General features: G+C 44.3%; 1 protein-coding gene across 1 annotated transcript in view; it reads right to left on the minus strand.

Moving 5' to 3' along the window:
- The window catches only part of pde1cb (phosphodiesterase 1C, calmodulin-dependent b), a 69893-nt gene that overhangs the window by 11928 nt on the left and 32627 nt on the right, over nucleotides 1-25338 (minus strand). The window contains exons 4-9 of the mRNA XM_031559373.1: nucleotides 8046-8159; nucleotides 6144-6326; nucleotides 5194-5260; nucleotides 4610-4726; nucleotides 4025-4165; nucleotides 457-557 (exon numbers count right to left, since the gene is read on the minus strand). Of these exons, the coding sequence (XP_031415233.1) occupies nucleotides 457-557; nucleotides 4025-4165; nucleotides 4610-4726; nucleotides 5194-5260; nucleotides 6144-6326; nucleotides 8046-8159 (723 nt within the window). The remainder of the gene's footprint in view (nucleotides 1-456; nucleotides 558-4024; nucleotides 4166-4609; nucleotides 4727-5193; nucleotides 5261-6143; nucleotides 6327-8045; nucleotides 8160-25338) is intronic.

A 25338-nucleotide genomic window follows, 5' to 3' on the forward strand; every position in this document is an offset into this window, starting at 1 on the left:
GGGTACACACAGTACTCTGCTTTCAGCGACAAGCCTGGTTGTAGCTATTGTTTCTGAGGGTCATTTTGTTCTTCAATCATCTCTGCCTAGTACAACATGAAACTTTTTAGTTTTTTTTGTCTTTTTGTTACAAGATTTATGAGTTAATTTCATTGTTGCATTGTGCATGGCTGTTGATTTAAGTTTTATTAACTGATGTTGTGCACTTTTATGTAGTTCATAAAAATGTCTATTGTGAACGTCCAACTTTAATGTTTCTAACATTTTATGGAGTTGCATATTTTGTATGATGAGTGATGACTACCGAATAATTTGCATCCATTTTGTGATTTATTAAAGGTGCCTTTGATGTCTTTATGGTTGGACAGACAACACATTTCCTCCCTGTTAGACAGTGATGTTTCATTGATTTGAATTGGAAGTGGATTGACTTCCATTTGTTAGGCTTGCTGTTACCTTGTCTGGATGTGGAAGTTGTTTGTGGTTCCTGTGTGCTCATAGTCATGGACAGCAGCAGCAAAGAGCATGGCGAAAATCTCCAGCTCAGTCAGCCAGTGCTGAAAGATATAACAGAGAGGAGAGGAAAAGAGAGGAGAAAAGAAATGAAGAGAAGAGAGGAGAGGAGAAGAGAGGAGAAGAGAAATGAAAAGAAGAGAAGAGAAGAGAAGAGAAGAGAGGAGAAATGAAGAGAAGAGTGGATAGGAGAGGAGAGGAGAGGAGAGGAGAGAAGAGAAGAGAAGAGAAGAGAAGAGAAGAGAAGAAAAGAGAAGAGAAGAGAGAAGAAGAGGAGAAGAGAAGAGAGGAGCAGAGCGGAGAAGAAAAGAGAAATGAAGAAAAGAGAGGAAAGAGAAGAGAAAAGAAGAGAAAAAATGAGAAGAAAAGAGAAGAGATGTAAAGAGAAGAGAGGATTATGAGGGGGATAGAGGAGAGAGGAGGATGTGGGGGATAGATGATAGGAGAGGAGACAAGGGGGGAAAGATGAGAACGGGAGAGGAGAGGAAAAAAGGAGAAAGACAAGGAGAGAAGAAGTATGGTGGAAGAAGAATGGAATGTAGAGGACAGAAACAAGAAGAAGCAGATGAGATAAAAAGCACAGAGAGAAAACAGAACAGAGATAAGACAAAGGAGAATATCACTGCAACAAAAATCTGTAAATACACAGGGGACAAAATGGATCTCACGAGCATTTCCACATCTATATCAGTCTAACCAGACTTAATAGAGGGAAACCAGAGCCATTTCCCCCTTCCTTTTTTGCACCAACACACCACCATCAGAAACGCATTTTGACACACCCCATTACTTGCCGCTATCTTTAGAAGCCCAGTGTACATTTCTTCAGCTTGAGTCGTGACTGGCTGATCAAAACAGAAAACAGCACCCGCTCCATGACCGCCATGTTGGAAGTTAATAACCTGATCAAATGACTACTAGCCCTATCATGTACTTGCGTGCGGAGGGTGACTGGTTTGCCTGCGGGTGATCACAGAGTGACTCACCAGAGCTATTGCTGCTATAGGAATGTTTGGTGGCGCATTTCTAATATACATCGAACAGACAAAAAAAAAACAGTCATTGTGTTGCAGCTTATAGGCGGGGTAACAAATGAAATTGGATTGGACCTGGCACAGCATGGCTGTAGCCCTTATCTGGCCCTGCTGTGGCCCTGCTGTGGCCCTGCTCTGGCCCTGCTGTGGACCTGCTGTGGCATGTCTAAGTTGAGTGCATACAAGAACCAGGTGCAAACTGGAAGGGTTTCTATATTCCTATAGTTAAAAACCCACTGAAGGTAGCACACTTACGTATGACCACATGCTGACAGGCTAATAAGCAGTGACACGCCATTTTTGGTGTACACACTAATGACAATGGTTCATTAAAACTACAACTAGGCTGCAATTTTTATACGTCTCTCTCTCTCTCTTTCTCTCACTCTCTGTCTCTCTCTCTCTCTCTTTCTCAGGTGTGAGTTGTGTTGTGTTGTGTTGTGTGTGCATGTTTTAACTTCACACTGTTTCTGTAGACTTAGCATAGGTGCATGTGTGTATGTGTGTGTGTGTGTGTGTGTGTGTGTCAGTGTATTTCGGGTGTATTTCCTCAATTTGAAAGGCTTTAATAGGGGTGACGTGATTGATATTCACCAGTGATAGCTACAGAATATCAACACCTGTCAGAGGCCGGATACAGATGGGCCCTTTTCTCGGCATCCCTTCAGGGCTACCTTTCCCAGACACCATCTGTCTCCGGGCCGTATCTGGCCAAGACCCGGCCTGCAATCGGCCTGCGTCCAGCACACCCGCTCCAGCTCGGTGTTGGATTGGAGCCAGCGCCTGCCACTATATGGGGTTATGAATGAACAGCTGATTGTTTATTTAATGGGGTGGTGGGGGTTGAAGAATGGGTGATGTGTGTGTGTGTGTGTGTGTGTGTGTGTGTGTGTGTGTGTGGGGGGGGGAGTTAAGTGATTGATGGTGTTCACCTTCCCAAACAGCTCTGGGCTCAGTAATGCAGTTATCCACAGAACATGCAGTGTTGACAACCTGCCAGAGCGATGTTATTAACATGATTAAATAAACAGTGTTTGAGGAGATCCAAGCAGGTATGGGGAGAGTGTGTGTGCGTGTGTGTGTATGTGCGTATGTGTGTGTGTGTGAGAGAGAGAGAGAGAGAGAGAAAGAGAAAGAGAGAAAGAGAGAGGGGTTGGCAGTACACAAGGCAAGCCAAGGCTTTCCTGTAGCCAGGAATATGCCTTAAGGTGGAGGCTAGCCAGTCGCCATTGGTCAAGAGACTGTGAAATAACTGGTTGAACAAATGCAGCTTTTTGTAAATGTCAGCTGATTTAAAAGTCAAATGTAAGTTTGTGTAAACACTCCTGGATCTTTCTTTTCTTTCCTTCCTTCCTCACTTGAATGAGTGTGAAGTCAATTTCTATATCTCACATATACAGGTTTTTTTTTTTAGACATACAGCAAATTTTTTTCCTTTTTTCATTTCACACCTCGTGTCTCTTTACTACAGAGTCACGGATGATTAAACCAGGATTAGCATTTCAAAGCCCTTTCCCCACTGAAGGCCGTTCGATTTTCCAGGAAAAAAAAAACGGATGTCATTTTCTCATGTGCATAGATTTTTCAAAAGCCATTAAATCATTTAAATACTGAACCGGGATATGACCAGATTACTTGGGAAGCACAGCTGTTGCCCCTCTTGCCATCTAAGCGCAGACTTGCGTGAGATTTTTCTCAAAAAGCAGCTGAACATGTTTTATGACAGAAGTACACGCTTCATGGTGGAGTACATTTGGGTTAGGGATATAATCTGCAGGGCTTTCAAGTGCTCTCCATGCAGTCCTCGTGTTTTTCACTCGAGGGATTTGAAGTGTTCTCGCATCAAACCCTGATTTCAGATCGACTCACACGGGAAATTGGATTGGGATGGCAGTTGCTTGACTCAGGTGTCCCTACCGAAGGCCTCCAAGCAGTAAATGTGCCAGAGGTATGCTTCAACTGTACTGTCCGAACATGTGGCACGACAGGACGGACCAGAGCTACTCAGAAACTTTGGCTGTTGATCATGAACTCTGTTATAAGATCACACAGTACATCTTTTCTAAAGTTGTCAAATTCCACCTAGTGTGGACATGTATGTTTTTGTCAGCCATACACATGTAGTTAGAAACTCACAACACACCCAGTGGAAACTCTCATATGCACTCTAACCCTAAGTTTGCCAAGTGTGCAGAGCCTGTGTGTTTGAAGGCTTGACATACATGCGTTAAATTCCCGGGTTGTTCCAAGTAGAACAGTGCGGACACTAAGCCCATAGGGCTAGCTGATTTGCGCTTGGTTCGATATTCAATAATTCCATTACGGTTAACAGAGTAGCAGTCAATAAGGTGCATCCCTGCAGTGTCACATGGTACCCATAGCAACGAGCTCCATCAGGTGGTCCAAGAGAGAAAGCAATAAAAGATAAAGGGAGATGACTCTTGTGCCATTCTGTTGTGTTGTGTTGTGATACTCACCACCATGCCGGTCTTGAGCAGCAGGCAGTGGACAGTCTGCGTGACGTCTGCGGCGTGGATGAGGTTGTGGTACGGGTTCTTGTGTTTGCTGTAGCCCACCTCCAGCGCCTCAACAAACGACACCAGCGCCGATATGGGGATCTGAGGATGGTTTGAAAACCCATGAGAATGAACAATCCTAAATTTCCCTCGGGATGAATAAAGAATCCGTCTATCTGTCAATCTATCTATCAAACTGGCCATGTCCACAGTACTTAAGCAGTGCCAGACATATAGTCAGGTAACGGTGAACAGCATTCAGCCTTTTTGCTTAAGAACATATTCAACACTTTGGAAAACTCCCGTATTTTTGTTTTGCTGTTGCTATCAGGAAGTGATGTCACACTTTGATACTCAATTAGTGTCAAGTGCATCAATTGTGAAGCAATACCAATGAAGTACACTAAGAGGTGCTATCATTCATACAGAATCATTATGCCTTTCTTTGCTCTCGGTCAATAAATACGTTTAATCCTCTCTTCGTTATACATGTTGCAGTGTTTGACATTTTGAAAAACTAAGTAGTCTTCATTGTTAGTCACAAACCTTGAAGCGGTTAATGAGGTCGTATCTGGTGAGGAGCTCATAGAAAATGAACTTGAGTGAATGATCAGCACTGGCCTCATTCAGAGCAAACACGTCAAATGACCACCTATCAACATTCTGTGGAAACATGAACGTCACTGTTAGAACTGAGAAGTCAGTAGAGCATACTTAGACTGTATTTGTGTGTGTTGGGGTATGGGGTTGCATGAAGATAGAGGTATGGCAGCATATTTGCTTGTTATTAATTCCTGAGCTGAACATTTCTGTGTGTATATGAGTGTATATGCATGTGTGTGTGTGTGTGTGTGTGTGTGTGTGTGTGTGTGTGTGTGTGTGTGTGTGTGTGTGTATGTGTGTGTGTGTGTGTGTGTGAGTATGTGCGCGTATGTGCGCACGCGTGAGTGTGTGTGTGTGTGAATGTGCGTGTGTGTGTGTGTGTGTGTGTGTGTGTGTGTGTGTGTGTGTGTGTGTGTGTGTGTGTGTGTGTGTGTGTCAGCCACACAGAAATGCACACTGCCATACAGGAACATGTGCAAGTGGCTTGCTTGTTGTTTGTTTGTTTGTTTGTGTTTATGTTCCAGTACCTTGAGCACACCTATGACAGACGGGGGGTAGCTGAGCCCAACCATGTTGGAGGTGCGGCGGTACATCCTGCAGCAGAGAGATAAACACATGAGCAGGAGACACCAGCCGACTTTCAAAGGAACACGTCTCAGCGCCTCAGAACCCCCCCCCTAAAATAACAGCCCACTGGAAAAATCCATAACCTTCACATCCAAGAGATAACCTTCACAGAATAAATACCAACCCCCCCCAAAAAACTAAACAAAACACACTTTTAATAGCTCTCCCTCACTATATCTTTTCCTTTGGTGTGAGCAAATCACTTATTGCTTTATTCCAATTCATCTGAGCGATGTGTCCTGAAACGCAATGGAGTGCCCTAACGCTGCCTGATAAAAAGCCCTATCCCCGCACACAAAGCCACACCAGAATATGTCGTTTTGGCAGAGCGATGGCACTTCTGCACGCCTGTCAGGCCAACTGTGATGTATGGCGCAGGGTAAGTCACTTACTCAAGCACCGCTTTCAGCTCGCAGAGCCAAAATGGAAGAATGCAGAAATCAGTTTCACAAAGCAGACTTAAACAACAAGGAAACCACCACAATGAAAGCATGAAGGCCCTGGGCTGATGTAAATGTACTGTTAGAAGTACAATATTGTTGCTAAAAAACAGCTCTAGATTTAGAATAATAACAGAGTTGCCAGATGTCTTTGTTTGGTGTATACATATTGTTCGCTAGTAGTTTTTTTTATAGGCATTTTACTGAAAATAAAATAAGGCCAACTTATACAAAATTGGCCCAAATTAAATTCAGCAAGTTATGAAACAAACTAGAAATGATTCCTCTTGCTCTTGTGTGAGACTCTGAAAGGGATATTGAGTTTATTCTGGGTTTTTGTGTTGTCCCAGTCACACAGACGGGGAGTTTGGTTGGATGTTTGGTTTGGTTCGAGCCCAGTGCCAACTCACCTCTCGACAAAGATGCCGGCCTGCACGGCGTGCACAATGCTCCTGAAGCGAGGCTTCTCCTCCGTGCGCCGCAGTATCAGACCCATCTGACGCGTGAAGGTGGACGCCAGCCAATCACGCACCTCCGACGGCACAGAGTCCGACTGGATGTCACTGAGCTCATCCTCGGTGTCCACCAACCGCCTGAGAGAGAGAGAGAGAGAGAGAGAGAGAGAGAGACAGAGACAGAGATAGAGAGAGAGAGAGGAAAATGGGGAGGGTAAGTGAGTGGGGAGAGAGAAAACGAGTGAGGGAAGGTGAGAGAAAGGGAGAAAGAGTCAGAGAGAAAGTGGAAGAGAAAGAATGAGACAGACAGGAATGCAGCAAGAGAAAAAAGATATGGAGAAAAAGAGGGGAGAGAAAGAGGGATGGGAGAATTGGAAAAAGAGTGAGGGAGGGAGAGATAAAGGGAGGGAGTTAGAGACAAAGTGGAGGAGAGTGTAGGAGAGAGAGAGTGAAGCCGGGAGGGAGAAAAAATAGAGATGGAGAGAGAAAAGGGAGATAGAAAGAGAAAGAATAGAAGACACCATGAGTTTAGCAGCAAGGACGTGGTCCAGTAAGTGTTCATGTCCTGTAGCTAAACTCTCCCTTATCCCACCAGCCAGAGAAGAGCCAGTTATGTAACTGTGTAACTTCATGATTGTGCTTAATCCTCCTCAACATGTTCTCTTGTTAGACCAAAGGTCACACTAAATCTGTGTTCCACAACAGCGGGCATTTTAGTGCCTGCAGCATATGTTTTACAATTTCATAAAATTTCACATTCATGAACGAAGAAGAAAAACTCATTGGCATGTCAGATGAGAGCAAATAATGTAGCCCGATTTAATTAGAGTTGCTACAGATTGATGCATCATTTCCTAACCAAGCAGTGGTGTCATAGAAAGCCTTAGGCAAAGGTCTGACAGCTGTAGTTAGTAACCTATAAATAACAGTGCTGCACATATATAATTAGGCCATCCGAGATGGAGAGGTGTCTGATTAAAAAAGAGATTTTAAACTTATTTATATATAAGGAACCTTATATATCCCAGTTTCATACAGGACAAGGCCTGGTCAGAAGATTTCCTTTACAGAAAAATAGCTCATAGTCCACATTCATTTCTAGAGATGGGCCAAGCCAAAAATTCCAAATAATAGATAAGACCATATTAAATCATATCAGTTACTGTTAACGATAACAGCCCTCCTAAAGACTAAAGTGGGATGACATTGAGATGGAGCCTCTTGAAAGTATTCAATCAATCAATCATACAGATGCAATCATACAGCATATGACCTACAGTAAGTCCTAATTTATGGCCTGTGCACCCTTGCACCCATTCCATTGATGCCAGAGAGTGATTGTCTTCTGTCTTCCTCCGCCAGGGCTGAGGGTGCTGTTTCATTGTTTCACCGGGTGATTTGTGAAGAGTGCCGCCAGTCAGCGTGATCTCACCCTCAATGGCCAGCTGCTATCCACCCCCTGAATCATGTCCCACTCTTAAGCTGCAGTCTTTCATCATCCACCAGCCAGCCACCCCCCCACCCCCGCCCCAATCATGTACACATATAAACACACACACACACACACACACACACACTCACACATACACACACACTAACACACACTCTCTCTCTCTCTCTCACACACACACACACACACACACACACACACACACACACACACATACACACACACACATGACTTCTCAAAGATATGTGCTTTCTGTAACTATAAACTATGTCCTTGTACTCTATGGTTTATCAGGGACATTGCCTAAATGGTGTACATTGATTGATTATTTTCTATTTTATTAGAGCATTTGTCATGGTCTACACAGGTAGGTTTTCTGCTTGTTAAATGTACTGTATATACTTTACCTTGTCTCCTCAATGTACACAGACTCAAGCACAGATGCTGCATACTCAAGGTTTTTCTTGAGGTCAACCAGGGATGCCTCTCCCCTCTCCAACTGTTTCACCAGGCACCGTAATCTGCAAGCAAACACACACACACACACACACACACACACACACACACACACACACACACAAAACATTTAAACACCCATTTAATTACATCAAATATGAACACAATCAAATAAATAGCTTGGAGACACTCAATTTAAATTTGATTAGGCAAGCTCATTAACAAGACCATCCAACAGATTGCTGGTCTAACATTTGTGAGAAGCATCATTCGTCAACATTAATAGAAGCCATTCCTGTTCTGTGTCATATCATACCAGAGTATATGTGATACTGAAGCCACAAAGGTAAAGCAGCACCAGTGATACTGTATAAGCATTTAGGAAAGCATAAAGTTGTGTCAAAAAGATGTTTTATTACGAGGACAAGCCATTGCATTGTAGGTAAGACATACTATACATTCACTGGAAATTAGTTTTCATTTTTAAGCAAATATGCAGGCATTTAAAGGTGTGTGTAGATATGGAGAATTCTACGCATTTTAGCCTTTGGAATGTGTCCTTCTAGTAGAAACACTCACTGATAGATTTGGTCACTGTTGCCAAGTGTCACACATAGAACTGACAAACAAATCCAACATGATAGTGCTACATAGACAGAAAATGCTCAAACTCCACTCTTAAAACAAAGTCTTCATCTTCAGACTGTTCCGTTTTTTTTTAACTGGTATGAAAAGAACACACATTGTCCTGCCATTCTATGAAGGCATCGATAGAGACCGGCCACTAAGGAGCTTTAGCTGTGCTATCTCACCTCAACATTGAGCTGTGGTCATTCCTCTGTTGGGAAAAGTAATAAGGAGATAAGGCTTCTGTTAAAGCCTATTGATTATCCCTTCAAATCCTCACAGTTAGAACCTTATCTCCTCCCTCCTAATAAGCTGCCTCTGAAACCCTTTCCCTCCCTCTCACTACCTTCATTTGTTAATTAATTAATTCATCATTCTTTCAGTCTAACCCACAGATATCATATAAGTTAGTGAACTATGGTCTCTCGTCTAAGACATACCATATTTCACCCCATTGCATTTGATTTATTCATTTAGCAGGTGCTTTCATCCAAAGCTATTTAAAGATGCAATATTAGTTTTTGCTCTGAAAAAGAAAGAAAATGCGGCAAGTTGCACATGGTTTTATGGTACATTTTCCCATTTGCATTCGTGTAAAGAGAGACGTAAGCTAATGCACAAAAAAAGTCCCCAAAAAGAATTAAGACAACAAGAATCTACAGGGATGGTACAAGGTAGAGGTAAGATATAGGTATGTGTATTGGTATGTCTGTGATCCCTTTGGACAATCTCTTATTTGAGGCCCTATAAGACATCACCACTAAAATATTTCCTTTATCAAATCCAGACAGTGTAACAGCTCCTTATTTTCTGTTTCTGATTGGTTTCTCACAAAGTCAACATGCACACAGAGACAGACATAGAGAGAGAAAGAGAGAGAGAGAGACAGAAAGACGGGACTGAGAGGGGTGTTTTGGTTTCTGAAAGCCACCTCGCTGCTGAATAACAAGCAGGGTGAAGGTCCTTAATGTTCTAAAAACTCCCACCAAAATCGCCAGAGAGCCAGTGAGAAAACAAACTCTAGTCTCAGGGACGTCTGAGTCTGAGCGGAGGGGCTATGGAATGGTCCGTTCTCAGGAGTGCGGTGACTAAACTTTAATTAAGTCCGCACCAAGCCATGACTACGTGCTAGGCCACTCGCACAACCCAAGGCCCGGAAGGAGGGGTGGGGGGGTGGGGTGGGGTTTTCAGGACAGACACAGATGTAGAAACACAAACAGATCATGTAATCATGGACTGTCACGTGGCACGGGCCACTGTGCTGCTAATCATGGGCCATCAGTTTAAATTCACACAGGGTTTCAGTGATACAGGTAGTGCATGACTCTAGACTGTTCACATTTCTCTCTCTCTCTCTCTCTCTATCCATCTCTCTCTCTCCATCTCTCTCCCATTCTCTTTTTAGTGTGTGTTTTACGGAGAGAGAGAGAGGCGGAGAGAGAGAGGGAGAGGGAGGGAGAAAGAGATAGAGAGGAAGTGAGTGTGAGTGTGAGTGTGTGTGTGTGTGTGTGTGTGTGTGTGTGCGTGCATATGTGTGTTCAGAATGAGAGGAGGAAAGAGAAAAAGCTTTGAAGGGACACGGCTGTCCTGATCAGTGTCCCAGCTGCAGATGGGGGACGAGGCCACAGGGCAGGCGGGATGGGAGCCCAGTCACTGCTACACGCACACACACACACACACACACACACACACACATAGTTTATTTTCTCAGGCATGGGGGTGAGGTGGGGGTTTTTACAGAGGATGAGAGAGATTGGACACGTGGGTTTTCACAAATTTCCTTTTTTTTCCGTTCCCTCTTGACTTTTCGGGAGTCTCTCCTGACCCCCATTTTTGTTGTTTGAAGAGCATCGAGGGACGGGTTCCCAACCCCGGTCAATCACCTCCCCTCATCCGTTTGACATCATCTTTCCAGGAACACTCAGTGCTCAGACGACATGACAGACAAACACGCTCGAACACACACACACACACACACACACACACACACCCCAAGCTCCCTGAGCCCAGCCACTGTTCCTCTCAAACACACACACACACACACACACACACACACACACACACACACACACACACACACACACACACACACACACACACACACACACACACACACACTCACACACACACACACACTGTGCAAACCTCAAACAGACTCCAGCCAAACAAAACCAAAACCATGCCGTATTTTCCATGGAACTGAACAGCACATAACTCTGCTGCCGCAAACTTTCCTCTGAGACTAGCCCTCTTCATCCCAGCTGTTAAGTACCCTGCTCTCAGCAAGCATAGACATCTTACAGAGTTAACAGCGTTAACACACTGAACCTCATGCTGATCATAATTACACTGGTGAGTCAACTGGTAGAATAGTAGTGAACACAATTAACCTGTCAATGTCCTCTTAATTTATACATGGAAAGAAGCACATTCTGCCTAGATAACTATATTTTTCACTTACAAGAAAACCTTTTATGAGTTGTGTGGTTGAGTCAAGTTGAGTGATGAACTATAAAATGTAAAATGAAAAATAAAATAAAATGTAAAATGTATATGAAAGCAACCTTGTGCTAAGTAAGAAGCATACACTATCTGAAGAAACCTAATATACAGTGGGGTCAAATGGTCCGCTGACAAAATGTAATCTGCTTGGAGGCCTGTGAGTAACACAGAAGAATTGATGATGATGATGACAATGATAATGGCAATGATGACAGTGATGTCTGTGGCGAGCAGTCACTTTGACGGCTTTCCATTCCAACAGGAATTGACGCGTGTCTCTGGCCCACCGACACGGCACGTCCATACCAGACAGAATGTGATCGATGACCCCTGGTCAATGCAATCAGCGGGTAGGGAAATCCCCATTAGCCTCCAGTTCACACAGAGCTTTCTCCCAGATAAGAGGGAGCGCAAAACAAAATGGAGTAGCCTCATTTGGCTCAGGCGCCCCACACTCCCTCTCAAGCCACCACTGCCAGGAACAGTAAGTCCTTGATCAGCGCATTTTACCCCACTAATGCATTAATCTGGCCACTAAGTGGAGGGTGGGCTTTGGGTGATTAAGGGAGGGCAGGGTGTGCAGGCCTGTTCCTGGTTTAATAAGAGGGAGTGACTTCAGCTGGATGAAGACTGAGGCTTGTCAAATAGTTGTTTATGAGTTCTCTCTCTCTCTCTCTCTCTCTCTCTCTCTCTCTCTCTGTGATCTCTCATTATTTATATCCTACCATCCAGTGATGTAATAACGCTGTCCCATCCAAGTAGTGCCATCCATCACACTACGGCAAACAATGGAGATGCTTTATGTGAACCAAACAAAGAACTGTATCTCTTTTTCCGTTTCCCTCTCTCTTTCTCTCTCTCTCTCTCTCTCTGTTTCTCCTTCTTCCTCTGTGTTGCTCTTTCTCTATTTCCCTCTCTCTCTTCCTGTTTCTCTCTCACTCCCTCTCTCCTTCCCTGTCTGTCTGTCTGTTGAGGGAGGTTGATGTGACAGATGTGTCAAGGCATGCGTAGGAGTCGTGTGTTTCATAAAAGTGTTCTGGTTGGCTACAGGCAGCCCACCCATGTCAGCATAGGCCAATATGAATCACAGCAGCTTCTTCTAGACATCGGAGATTTGTGTAAACCTGAACATGGGTATTTTTTGTGCCTCTTAGAAGATTTTTACCATATGTACAGTTGTAAATGTCCAAATGAGAATTGGACAGCAGCATCATCTCTAGTCCTGCAGACAGGGCTAGTCAGCTTTGTCACCTTTGCACTTCGCCTCTGGAGCTGAAATGTGTATTATAGGTATCTTTTTTATTTAAGCATTTAAAAATTACATTTTTTACAATTTTTTTATTCAGCAAACGCGGAGGCACAACAATATATAAGTGGTGGGCAGAGGACAGAGATGTTTAAGGGAGGGAGATCCTCGTCACCTTCCTCACCACTAGCCGGTGAACCTGCACCGCCACAGCACGGCCCGTGTGTCCACTCTGAATGCTATGAAAGGTTGGAAGTAAGTGAAAGTAATGGCTGGTAGTGGTTTGTCTCCGTTTATTTTGGTGTTAAATCTCCTAAAATAAAGTTATGACACAGGTGGGCTTTCCATCATCCAATCACAGACCTGCAGAAAGCGTCTCACCTGTGACCTGCCCCTTTCCTGTTCAAGAATCCCCACCTGCACACTTCAACAAGTTGCCCTGTATTTCTTTTACTTTTCTCTTTCTCTCACTCACTCTCTCCCTCGTACTCCTCTCGTTCTCTCACTCACTCACTCTTCTTTCTCTCTTCTCCATTTTCCTTTCCCCTCATTCTTTCTCTCCTTCACACCCCTTCTCCTTCCTATGTTTTCAAAAACAATATTCGGTAACGCTTTCTAAAATAGGAAAGAGAGGGAGTGGGAGACAGAGAGAGAGATGACGGTCCATTCCTGGTGAAATATATAAACTGTGAGTGGTAGAGGCAGTGCGAGTCGGTGGGCTGCTGGGCAAATCTAATAGCCTATGATAAGATTAATGGAAGCCCAGCCATCAGTTTAACCGCCCCCAGCATTCAGCTTACATATGGCCTACACTCCTTTTTCTTTCTTCCGCTTTCTTTCTTTCTTTTTCTCTTTTTTGTTTTCATCATACCTTAATTTAACCTCTTCTTGAAGTATTTCATCTAATTCGCTCTACAAGTCTACAATTTCAATTCTCCCTTTCTCCTTTCTCTCTTTCTCTTTATCCCTCTCTCTCCCTCTCACTATCTCAGAATGGTCACACAAGAGTATTATGTGTGTGAATAAATGTTATTCTGCAACAGCAGCATACTGACAGTGTGAGTAGTAAATGTGGTAAGCTTACAAATGATTCTCTCTCTCTCTCTCTCTCTCTCTCTCTCTGTCTGTGTGGGTGTGTGTATATGTGTTTGTGTAAGTGTGTGTGTGTGCGTGCGTGCTTGTGTGTGTGTGTGTGTGTGTGTGTGTGTGTGTGTGTGTGTGTGTGTGTGTGTGTGTGTGCGTGCCTGTGTGCCTGTGTGCGTGTGCGTGTGTGTGTGTGTGTGTGTGTGTGTGTGTGTATGCTTACCAAGCTTCATCTAATCTCACCAGTCTATTTCTTCAGTTCCTGGAAGCGATTTGAGTTCCAGTGAAAAATCACCATTGAAAAAGCAAACATGCCAAGCACTTCACTTCACCCTACTGAAAGCAGCCAGGCAAGGTTCAAAGGCTATGGCAAAGTGAGTGGATAGATTGAGTGTGTGCCGCTTGGGAGGGATATATGCGTGTGTGTGTGAGAGAGTGTATGTATGCATGTGTGCGTGTGTGTGTGTTTGTTTATGTGTGTGAGTTCATGTACTAAATGTGCTGCATTTGTGTAATGCTGTGGCACGCTGAAACTAAAAAAAACAGTGTCTCCCCTTCTCTCCTTTTCTATTTTGGCACCAAGCACTGAATGTCTTCTCTCTGTCCATCAGAACCCATTACTGACTGGCCTGCCTCCAGTTGTCCCATCACACACATAAACACACACACACAAACCCACACACCACACTCATAAATGCATACACAGACACACACACACACACACACACACACACACACACACACACACACACACACACACACACACACACACACACACACACACACACACACACACACACACACACACACACACAGGTGATTACTCCATCACTACGCTGTCACGCCTTCATCCCTCTCACAGAGGCCATGCTCTCCACCCTCTCATGTGTGATAATGATGATTTGGCAAAGGGCCGTGTGCTGGAAATGAGACCAACATCGGTTATGTCGCTATGGAGTCACAGACAAGGACAGTCTCTCAACCTACATCCCATTAGCTGACACGCTAAGCTTGACTGCAGAGAGAGGCGGATAGAGAAAGAAGAGAGAGAGACAGATTGAGAGACTGATTGAGAAACAGAGAGAAACAGATAGAGACAGTTTGAGAGTGAAAAAGAGGATTTATTTGTAAGCTGTGGAAGTAAACAAACAAGCTCAAAAAAAGAAAAAAGGAATAAAAAAAAAACACTGACACGCCCAGAATGTAGCACTTTGTAATTAGTCCTGCAAACCCCGACACAACCACCTCACTCCACCCCACCCATCACTCTCCAGCATGATTCATGAGTCCAATTACTGCAAAAAGAAAAGATCGGTGTTGAGGTAAAGGGGGGTGGTGGTAGAAAAAAAGATTTCAGACAGAAAATCAATTAAGAGAGGCATGAGAAAGAACTAATGTGAGAACAAGGCAGAGGACATGGGGGTGGCGAACAGCGGCCATGTTGCGTTAGCTGCGTAATGATGCCCTAAATGGCCATCCTCCCCGGGTGATACCAGTCCATGTGAAAGCAGCTAAATGGGGCCTATGTGTGTGTGTATGTGTGTGTGTGTGTGTGTGTGTGGGGGGGGCTTCTAGTCAGAGTGGGTAGCTGGAGATCGTAGGCCACCTGAAGTATCGTGTGCTCCATCAGGGTCCATAGCTGGAAATTGTAGGTCCCCTGAAAACTCACAACCTCTATGGTCTAAATCTTAAGGCATGGCCATAGCATAGCATAGCTCAGGGACCCCTGTGAGCACATGTGCCTTTCAGGGTTTTCTCCTGACATTGTTGCACCCCACTTCCCAGCCCATATGTTAGTCACCCCTGCACTGCCTGTGAGTAAGTCCTCAGTGTAGTCTGCATTGTATGAGAGCACCGCACCCAAACTCGCAACCTCAGACATGGGAGGCGGGCGTGCTAACAGCTGCACTACGGCAGCGACGGCTGGACATTAGTGGAATTAGCAAGGCTCACATGTTGACACAAATCTGGTCACGATCAGTGAGAATGTCATTGGATAATAGAGGTCATCTATCTAGTTGTCCCAAACCAACAAACAAAAATGAAATGCAGTGCAACTCATTACTTTAAAGCCACTTTGACAGCAGAACCGTGCAGAAAAAATAGCTTCCAATTAAATCTAAGGGAACTTGAATCGTGACTTCCTCATCACATCGTGTACTGATGTGTTTTAAGTCCTCAGTTTGAAAGCCTTTTCATAAAATGATATCGGTGACACACGAATTGACATTACTATAAAACCATCTGTTCATTCATGTGCGCTTCGGTCTCGCATGAATTTATGTTAAAGTAAGACTGACAGATTCATCTGCTGTCCTGAACTGGGCAGAGTAAATGCTTTGTGCTCTGTGAGCCGTCCCCTCTCATGGGCTCACCTCACCGACCTGCCTGTCAGACTGGTGAAAGATCTCGGGAGATGAGGCAGCCCAGTGCTGTACGGTCCCATACAGTATTACGGGGCTTAACCGCTGACTTGGTGTATATTATTAACTCTTTCTCTCTTCTCCTCATGAGTACCTGATCTTTTTCTTTGTAATCCCCAAATGGTGCAGAAAGAGAAAGTGATATATCAATTGGGCTCTGCATATTCTCTAGTCTCTACATGATGTAATTGTAATTGTCAACAAACTGAAGCAGCAATGGAGTTCTTCCACAGAAATGCTCTGAAGGAATGTAATCACAGCATTCTGATTCCAGTGGATTGAATGTTTTGGACCTCATGCACTTTTCGTCCCAGATTGCGGCTCTCTGAAACAGTTCAGGCCCGAATCTAAACTGAAGCTGGGCCATATGCCTTCCTGAGTCAGAGCTGCCGTCAGATATCCTCTCACCACAAGCAATCCACTCCTTGTCCGTCACGCAGGCGTCTGCCAGTTTGAAGTGGAGTAATCCCAAATACAGTGCAGGCCGACTGGGCGGGAAATTATGTAATCTGTGGGATTAAGTTATGCTCTCTGGCCGAGGCGGGGGTTGGGGAGATCTGTGCTTGGGTGGTGCAGAGATGACGGGTGTGGGGGACGGGTGACAGTTACCAGGTGCTCCAGATGGCGATGGGGAAAGAATCACATAGGTTCTCAGTGATGGTTTGGCACAGAGTCCGGCTCCATCCTGGAACCAGTCAACCAGCACCAGTCTCTCAGCACCAGAGTATGAGTATGAGGCTACAGCCCAGGCTTCTCAGTACAGGAGTACAGGCCTTCTATACGCTTCTCAATACAGGAGTACAGGCCTTCTATACGCTTCTCAGTACAGGAGTACAGGCCTTCTATACGCTTCTCAGTACAGTAGTACAGGCCTTCTATACGCTTCTCAATACAGGAGTACAGGCCTTCTATACGCTTCTCAGTACAGTAGTACAGGCCTTCTATACGCTTCTCAATACTGGAGTACAGGCCTTCTATACGCTTCTCAATACTGGAGTACAGGCCTTCTATACGCTTCTCAGTACAGGAGTACAGGCCTACATGTTTCTCTATACTGGAGTATAGACCCTCAGCATGAATATCAGTGGGCAGTGAAGTATGTCGAAGTACAGACCTACTATATGATTCTCAATGGTAGAGTGCAAGCATTCTATATGTTGGACGACAGGCCCTCCATATGTTTCTCAGTGCAAGATTGGTGGCCTTTTAAATGTCTCTCAGTGGTAGAGTATAGGTCTGCTATGTGGTTCTTACAGGTAGAGTATAGGTCTGCTATGTGGTTCTTACAGGTAGAGTATAGGTCTGCTATGTGGTTCTTACAGGTAGAGTATAGGTCTGCTATGTGGTTCTTACAGGTAGAGTATAGGTCTGCTATGTGGTTCTTACAGGTAGAGTATAGGTCTGCTATGTGGTTCTTACAGGTAGAGTATAGGTCTGCTATGTGGTTCTCAGTGCTGGAGTATAGGTCTGCTATGTGGTTCTTACAGGTAGAGTATAGGTCTGCTATGTGGTTCTTACAGGTAGAGTATAGGTCTGCTATGTGGTTCTTACAGGTAGAGTATAGGTCTGCTATGTGGTTCTTACAGGTAGAGTATAGGTCTGCTATGTGGTTCTCAGTGCTGGATTATAGGTCTGCTATGTGGTTGTCAGTGGTAGAGTATAGGTCTGCTATGTGGTTGTCAGTGCTGGAGTATAGGCCTTTAAAAAGTTTCTCCAATGTTGAACACTGGCCCTCCATATGATTCTCAAAGCTGTAGTAAAGCACTCTCAACCAGCACTTCCTTCACGTTATCATATTTTTTTATTTTGTGAATATAATCACATTATTGTTTATTGATTTAGCACATGCTTTTCATCCAAAATGATTTACACTACAGTTAGGACATTCATTCTACCAGTAGGAGTACCAGTATATTTGGTATTGATAGCACTTTCAGCTGCATGAACAAGTTAGCTTGATATTATTTTATGTCAAAATGTACTTCAATTTGGGTGACAGTTTCAGCTTCAGTTTCCAAAAGTGTCTTTAAAAGTGCTACTTGTGAATTTTTCCCACGCCAGTATAAAGAGCGGGTGTTTATGTCACTCTGTATCTCTCATTCTTCTGACTTTGAGTGCGTTTCCTTTAAAGGTCAGTTCGTTACAGGACCACTCAGGGTGACTCTTTCAACAATCTAATAAAAATTCAATCCAATTTCGCCAAAGGTTACCAAATCAACAGGACATGGCACTCCCTAAGATGAAAATCATTTAAGGTCATGATGCATGCAGTCAGCCACACACACATGAAAATACAAAAAACACATACACACATACACATATGAAAAAACACACACACATACACACATGAATAAACACTCACATACACACCAACACAGATAAACACCCCCCCCCCCCACACACACACACACACACACTTGCACACATGTAAACACACACACACACACACACACACACACACACACACACACACACACACAAACACACGCACACATTGGAGGTGAACCCTTAATGTACAAAGAAGCTTCGAGACAGCACATTTAAATTGGTTTAAACAGATCTCCAGCATGAAGTTTATGAAATGATCTCACTGCCTCAGGGGTCTGCAGGCTGCCACTATCACTAACCATCTCACCAGCTATGAGCACTGCCTCTAGATAACCACACCCCACTACACTACAATACACATGCATTAACACACACATACATGCATACAGACACACACACACACACACACACACACACACACACACACACACACACACACACACACACACACACACACACACACACACACACAAACTCATACTCACACACACGCCAGTCTGTCCAGCCTTAGTTGTTGCCTGGGCCTCAGAGAGTCGGGGCAGTTGCTAATGAGTGTACAGAGGTCTTGTGGGACTGCCAAGCAAAATGGCATTCTAGCCGATTTCCAGAAACCCACCATACATATTTATTTACTCCACAAATCTTGCGCATTACAAATAACATTTGTGACACGAAACAAATTGACCCATACATTGACAACACTTCACCAAGAAAACAAATAGATGCCGATATTAAAGTGGAAAATGTATTTATCAGTCGTATGAATTCTTTCCCAGGTGAGACCTGATCACTGACCACTATCCAGGAAACAATGGCTAAGAATGAGAGTTGGGGGAACTCATCATGACAGAACCTGACGCCTACAGCTACAGTATCATTTCCGACCCGACTGGACCGATCAGAGGGTTGTGGTTAATGCCACTGCAGGAAGGAGTCACGTCAGGGCCACACCTCAGCTGGTGGAGGAGAGCGCTCATGTGGGAATGAGTTAATGGAGAGTAGAGGTCAAACCTGACAACTGAGCTCACAGTATATATACTGTATATATATATGCATACTGTGTGGACAGGGGGACACATTTGGAGTCTGTGAAAGTAAGAGTTTAACTTGATGTCTGGATGTGAGGTTTCTTCACTATCCTCAACATCAATCTGAAACTGGGAAGCCACATGACTGTACAACCCACATATAAAAAAAAAAAACATGCTGGTCAGGAATATTACTATCTCTAAATGTCCCTGTTCCACCTCTTCCCTTGTGAAAACAGTCTCTGCAGTGACATCGCCAATTGCATGAAGCACCCTAAGCCGTGCAGGTATGCACATCGGACAGCCAATTAAGGAAACTCACTGTCATCTGGAGAATGGGTAAAGAACAGGATGAGGGCTAAACAAAAGAGTAAACAATCTTTTGTGTTTTAGTGTGACAGCTTGTCCTGTCGCCTCTGTCACCGCACAGTAAATTAGTTTGAAAGAGAGAGAGAGAGAGAGAGAGAGAGAGGGTGGCGAGAAATGATGGATGTACACAAGAGAGTGGGCCGTTGAGAAGTGAATGAGAAAGAGAGAGATGATGGTGAAGAAGGGAATGAAAGAGAGAGAGTGAGGGAGAAAGAGAGAGAGTGAGGGAGAAAGAGAGAGATGATGGTGAAGAGTAAAGATGATAAACATAAGAGTGTGATGAGCTGAGAAGAAAGAGAAATAAAGAGGAGGGGGGAGAGAGAGAGAGATAGAGAGAAAACCCCACATGTGTCTCGTCAGTCACATCATTGTGCAGCTGTCTCAGTTCTGGCCCAGTTCTGGCCCAGTTCTGGCCCAGGTTCACTGGTTCCCCATCAGATCTGGCCTGGATCAGCTGCTACACTGCCCTGAGAGGAGCCCAAAAGGGATGTATCGGTGCCGCCCTGCCCCAGGATGGTCCTCTGATGTCTATGCCACTGCTGGGATTCAATGTAGCACAGCCTTCCTCCACAAAACCATTATCTATGGCAAGAGTGTAAACATTAAACTAACCACAGCCCACGGGGCAATATTCTGTGAAATCAAATGCAACAACGGACCAATATATTGTTTGAACATTTAAGCTGGCTTTTACATTCTGAAAGCACTGATAACATAGAACACAGCATCATTGATTATATCAAGCCTTTCACAAAGCACGGCTGCTCCCTCTCCCTCTCTATCTCTCTCTCTTAAACATGTTGATCAGTTTTGTGCATTGTGCTGCTGATTAGTATTCTTGCTACCGGCCTAATTCATCTTGGTGTTATCAACAAAGCTGGAATGAATAATGTTTCGCTAGTCTGGTCATGGGCCTATTTAGTTTATACAGGCCCCCACACACACACACACTTTAAAGGGGTTCTGTCTGTGGTGAGCACTACTTGGGGAAGTTTAGGGTTTGCTCAGACAGTTGTCTTTCCAGTGGAAGATCTTCCTAATGTTCATGTTGAGCTGTTCAGTGGGAGTCTCAGCCTTTGATAGGAATACAATGCATTTTTTTTTCTTTTCTTTTCTCCTTCACACCAAAGAGGATAAAACAGAGTGCAAATTAAGCCCAGTGGTAAACAGATGCAAGGCAGGCAGACGATAGCAAACTCATCTCCAACAAGTGACTCATGCTGTGAAACTATTCTGGTGTTACATCCGTTTTTATATATTTTTATATATTTTATATTCTCATTTGTAGTTCCACGTTGGTGGAACGAACTGCCTAGTACTACCAGAGCAGGGGCGTCCCTCTCTACCTTCAAGAAGTTTTTGAAGACCCAACTCTTCAGAGAGCACCTCCCTTCCTAACTGGCACCTGACTAGCGCTTAACTTGCACTTCAGCAGTTACATTCCTGCACTTCTTTTTCCTTTTTTCTAGGTTGTTGTTTTCTAAATCTCATGTAAAGTAGTATTTATTGTTACACCATGCTTTTTATTGCTCTTAGCATGACTGTTCTCTCCCTTGTACGTCGCTTTGGACAAAAGCGTCTGCTAAATGACTAAATGTAAATGTAAAATGTAAAATAGCGCAGCAGCTTGAAGACTCCTGCTCAAAATGCTCTTCAGTTAGGCTTGTAGGATGTTAGGCTGTAAATATGTGCATTTTATACTGCCTCGTGTTTGTTGTTAATTTATCAGAAAAACTAATTACCCATATAATCTATACCAAGAGCCAATATATCGTCTATACATAAAGTGTAGTATGCATGTCATCCATATCAGGCATCTGTACCAAGAGGCCTTGGCATTTGTCTAGATAGTGGCTGGCTGTAATTAGACCTTAATCCACCAGATCTGTGCCAGATCTGTGCCAGGTCTGTGCCAGATAAGAGCCAGAGCCCTCCCCGACTCAGCTGCCATTGGGGGAGACCTAAAAAAAAGGGGTGTGCTTGAAAAGTCCCTCACAGAGCGGACATCCAGTTTGTAGCCTCTGCCTCCATCTCCCGAGAGAAGGATGCCACAGGCATGCTGGGATATAAACAATTCATGGCGGCCCTTTGGAGGAGAATGCCATAGCATCTAAACACCCCTGCAGCATCAACGGCCTTTTATCTGGGGGAGGCACGCATGTGGTGAGGCCTTCAGAATAAACACCAGCGCTTGATTTATGAGCAGGGAGGAGCCACCATGGCAGCAAAGCAGCCAGATTCACATGCAGACTGAAGAGAGCGAGGCCAAAGCAGCATGGACCTTTTGCAGCATTGTGCACTTTGTAATTTTATTAATTGTTGGAAATAAAGTCTGGATAAGTGCAAATGACAAGACTAAGGTGCTTGTTGTTGTGTTTGTGTTGCTAATATACAGTCTCTTTTCATTATCGACCGCAACAAATGTGATCTTTCAATCCACTAATAGTTCAACAAGAACATTGAAGTAATGACTGATGCGTTACCGATTGCAACTTGTCATTCAAGGAAATGGATCACATGTCTACACATGCTAAACAAATTAGGCGAAACATGAAAAGCAGATCAGATATTTTGCCTGTCAGCACATTCATCACTCATCACTGCGTCCAATCGGAAGGCCTGAGGGCGGCATCTTCCCACCCACTGCTGAGTGTCTGAAGGTGGACCCTGGCAGCAACTGACCCACTCACGCTAAACCCAACGTCTCCAACCGTCTCCTTTCATGCTCATTTTTGCTCTGCTTTGTTCACTGAGACTGTCGACCTCGCCAGGATGGATTAACCGCTGCCGTGGAAACCACCGCCATGACAAACGCTGTGGTGGCTGAGTGGTAATGAACTACATTAAATGCCCTCTTGCCTCGCACCATTACCCCCGAGATAGGGGCAAGTGCATCACCAGAGCAATGGAGACTTGGTAGATTGATCTGTGCCAAGAGCTCTGATTAAAACGCCTCAGAGTGTCGAATGAGGGTTCGGGCAGAGCGTTCGGCAATGAGTGGATTATTAGCAGTGATCATGTGAATGATTGTAATTGAACACAGATGATGGTTCTGGTGAGCGCGGGGCTTGTCAGCTTAGATGGCATGCGAGTTATGCGCTTTCATCATCATCAAGTGCAGAGATATCACTGGAGTAAGGCCAGCACTTAATCCAGATTGATAGCACGGCTTCACAACAACCTATCTCGGTAAAACGGCACGAACATTAGGCTCTTCAAGGAGTTCAGCTTCCCCATGACAATGCAAATGAAGACAGACTATCGCCATGGTGACATGAGATTAGTCATTCAGACTAAGGTCTTTTACTCCAACCTCACTTGCCCTAGGCCTCAGCAGTAGAAGTAAGGTAAAGCAACTGTACGAGATCACTTACCTGAATAGTCTGCCGTACATTCTCATCGTTATCAAAAACATAGAGGCTCTCGAATACAAAAAGTAAAGAAAATGAAAAGAAGATCTGGACTCCCAGCGAAAAAAAAAATGAATGAACCCCCGAAGGCAAAGGTTAACATCACTTACAGAATCTTTCATCTTTGAATGAATCTGTTTTGGGAAAGGCATGGAGAGGTGACACAGCATTCCCAGTGGGCGAGCAACAGCCTCCGCCGTCTCTGTGGGACACTTCCTCAGTCACTGATGCCCTGTGCTTCGCATCGCCTGTCCTATCAGTGCGGGTAGTTGAGCATAACTGTGCAAATGATGTGTGAGCGACTTGACACTTGTGTGTGTGTGTGTGTGTGTGTGTGTCTGTGTGTGTCTGTGTGTGTCTCTGTGTGTGTGTGGTGTGTGTGGTTGTGTGTGTGTGTGTGGAGGGAGGGGAGTGGTTGTACACCTGCATGGACAAAGCGCTAAAGCACACTGAAACTGGCTAAATTAGAGAGTGGGGCGGTTGTGTTCTTCCGGGAGGACAGGAGCACCTGACTCCATTCTGTCACGAGGGGGGATGGGGGAGAAATGGAAAAGTGGAGTGTAGAGGAATGTAATTAGTCATGGTTCTGGGGTTCATTTGAGCTGGGTAATTATGCGTCTAATTATCAGATGCAGAAGAAGAAAAAGAGGGGGGAGTGAAAGAAAAAGACGAGAGAGAGAGAGAGAGAGAAAGATAGAGAGAGACGGGGAATGAAACGGAGAGGCTAGATGAGATCAAGAAATCGCGAGTGATGGCAAAGGTGTAGAGAGAAAAAGAGAGAGAGCGTACTGAAAGGCTAGCGGGGAGAGAGAACCGACGGGGAAGGACGAGAGTTTTCAATTCCCCAACTACAAATGAGAGCAAAGGATCACTGTGAGAACATGATCTATCTTCCACAGCCCAAAGGAACTGCCCTGTCCCATGCTAATCTAATTCTTATGGACCAAATTGACATTTCGGAAAAAAAGTCAAGTCAATTAGCTTGAGCAAGCAGGCAGAAAAAAACTGGAGTTTGTTATTAAGATCAATCATTGAAAAAAAAGTGCAGTTGTAGCCAGCTGTTCATTGTAAATAGTACAGCATTCATAAATGTTTGATTTCAGAGAATTCCATATTCTGATTCTGGATTCTGGGCATTGTTCTGACCATGGTGTAGCACCAAAATGATCAGCCCTTCTCCTAGTGGCTAGTAAATCAAGACAGCAAGCCACATTCTAAGCGTCCACTGAATTACAGTTCTTACAAATGTTCAAAGCTCTAACACAAATGCTCACAGCTATAACCGTGAAATGTATAATGTAGACTAGAGTAGCAGAGTAACTGCTTGGGCTGTATTGTGAGAGTGGTAATGTTGAGATTGGCATGAAAGAGACTGACAGGCTCGGCTGACTTTGGGTGTGTGTTTATGCAGCTTTCAAGGGATCGTGCCTACCCAGGTGTTTATGTTAACCACACATTACAGGGAACAAGGTGTGTGGGTTTTGTTATTACACACAATCAATTGCATTATTACACATTCTCCAATAACTACTCCTACCTGGTACTCATATCTTACTTTGGACTAAAGTACTTCAACCTTGCTTGTTTACCTAAGTAACATAATGACTGGTTGCACCCAATAATTGGGTGTCATCTGACTCTCTCTGCCTGGACTAACCCCGTCCATTCTCTTGGTTAGGACCACAGGTTGTAGAGTACATACATCAGTGCTTTAGGATCCATCCTGTGTGTGGCAGTTAGTGATATTCACATAGACCCGGCCAGTAGATAAATGGCACTAAGGCTTTCGGCTTTCATTACTGGGGGATATTCTTGAATTGCTGCCAGGTTCTTCAACACTTTAATTGATTAATAAAATTACAGTGACACCCCGTTCTTCTCTTGCGAAGAAGCACTATCATGAAACGGTCGTGATACAGAGTGTACAATACATCTGCTTCTGTAGTGGAGTTTAACTAGGGTCCAGGTGAGAGAAGGAGAGAGGGGGGGGGGGGGGGGGTAGGGAGAGGTAGAGGGTGGAAGAAAAAGTGTCAGAGGGTGTGTGTATGTATGTGTGACGAAGAGAGAGAGAGAAAGAGTGAGACAGAGAAAGTGTGTGTCTGTGTGTGTGTGATGGGGGAATCTGTGTTTGCACTCAATATTTGTTTATTCTTACATTAGCGTGTGTGTGTGTGTGTATTGGTTCCCGAAGCGCAAACAACGACCTCAGATTTTCACAGAGTCAACAA

The sequence above is a fragment of the Clupea harengus genome, chromosome 22, assembly GCF_900700415.2.
Source record: "Clupea harengus chromosome 22, Ch_v2.0.2, whole genome shotgun sequence".
NCBI classification, from domain to species: domain Eukaryota; kingdom Metazoa; phylum Chordata; class Actinopteri; order Clupeiformes; family Clupeidae; genus Clupea; species Clupea harengus.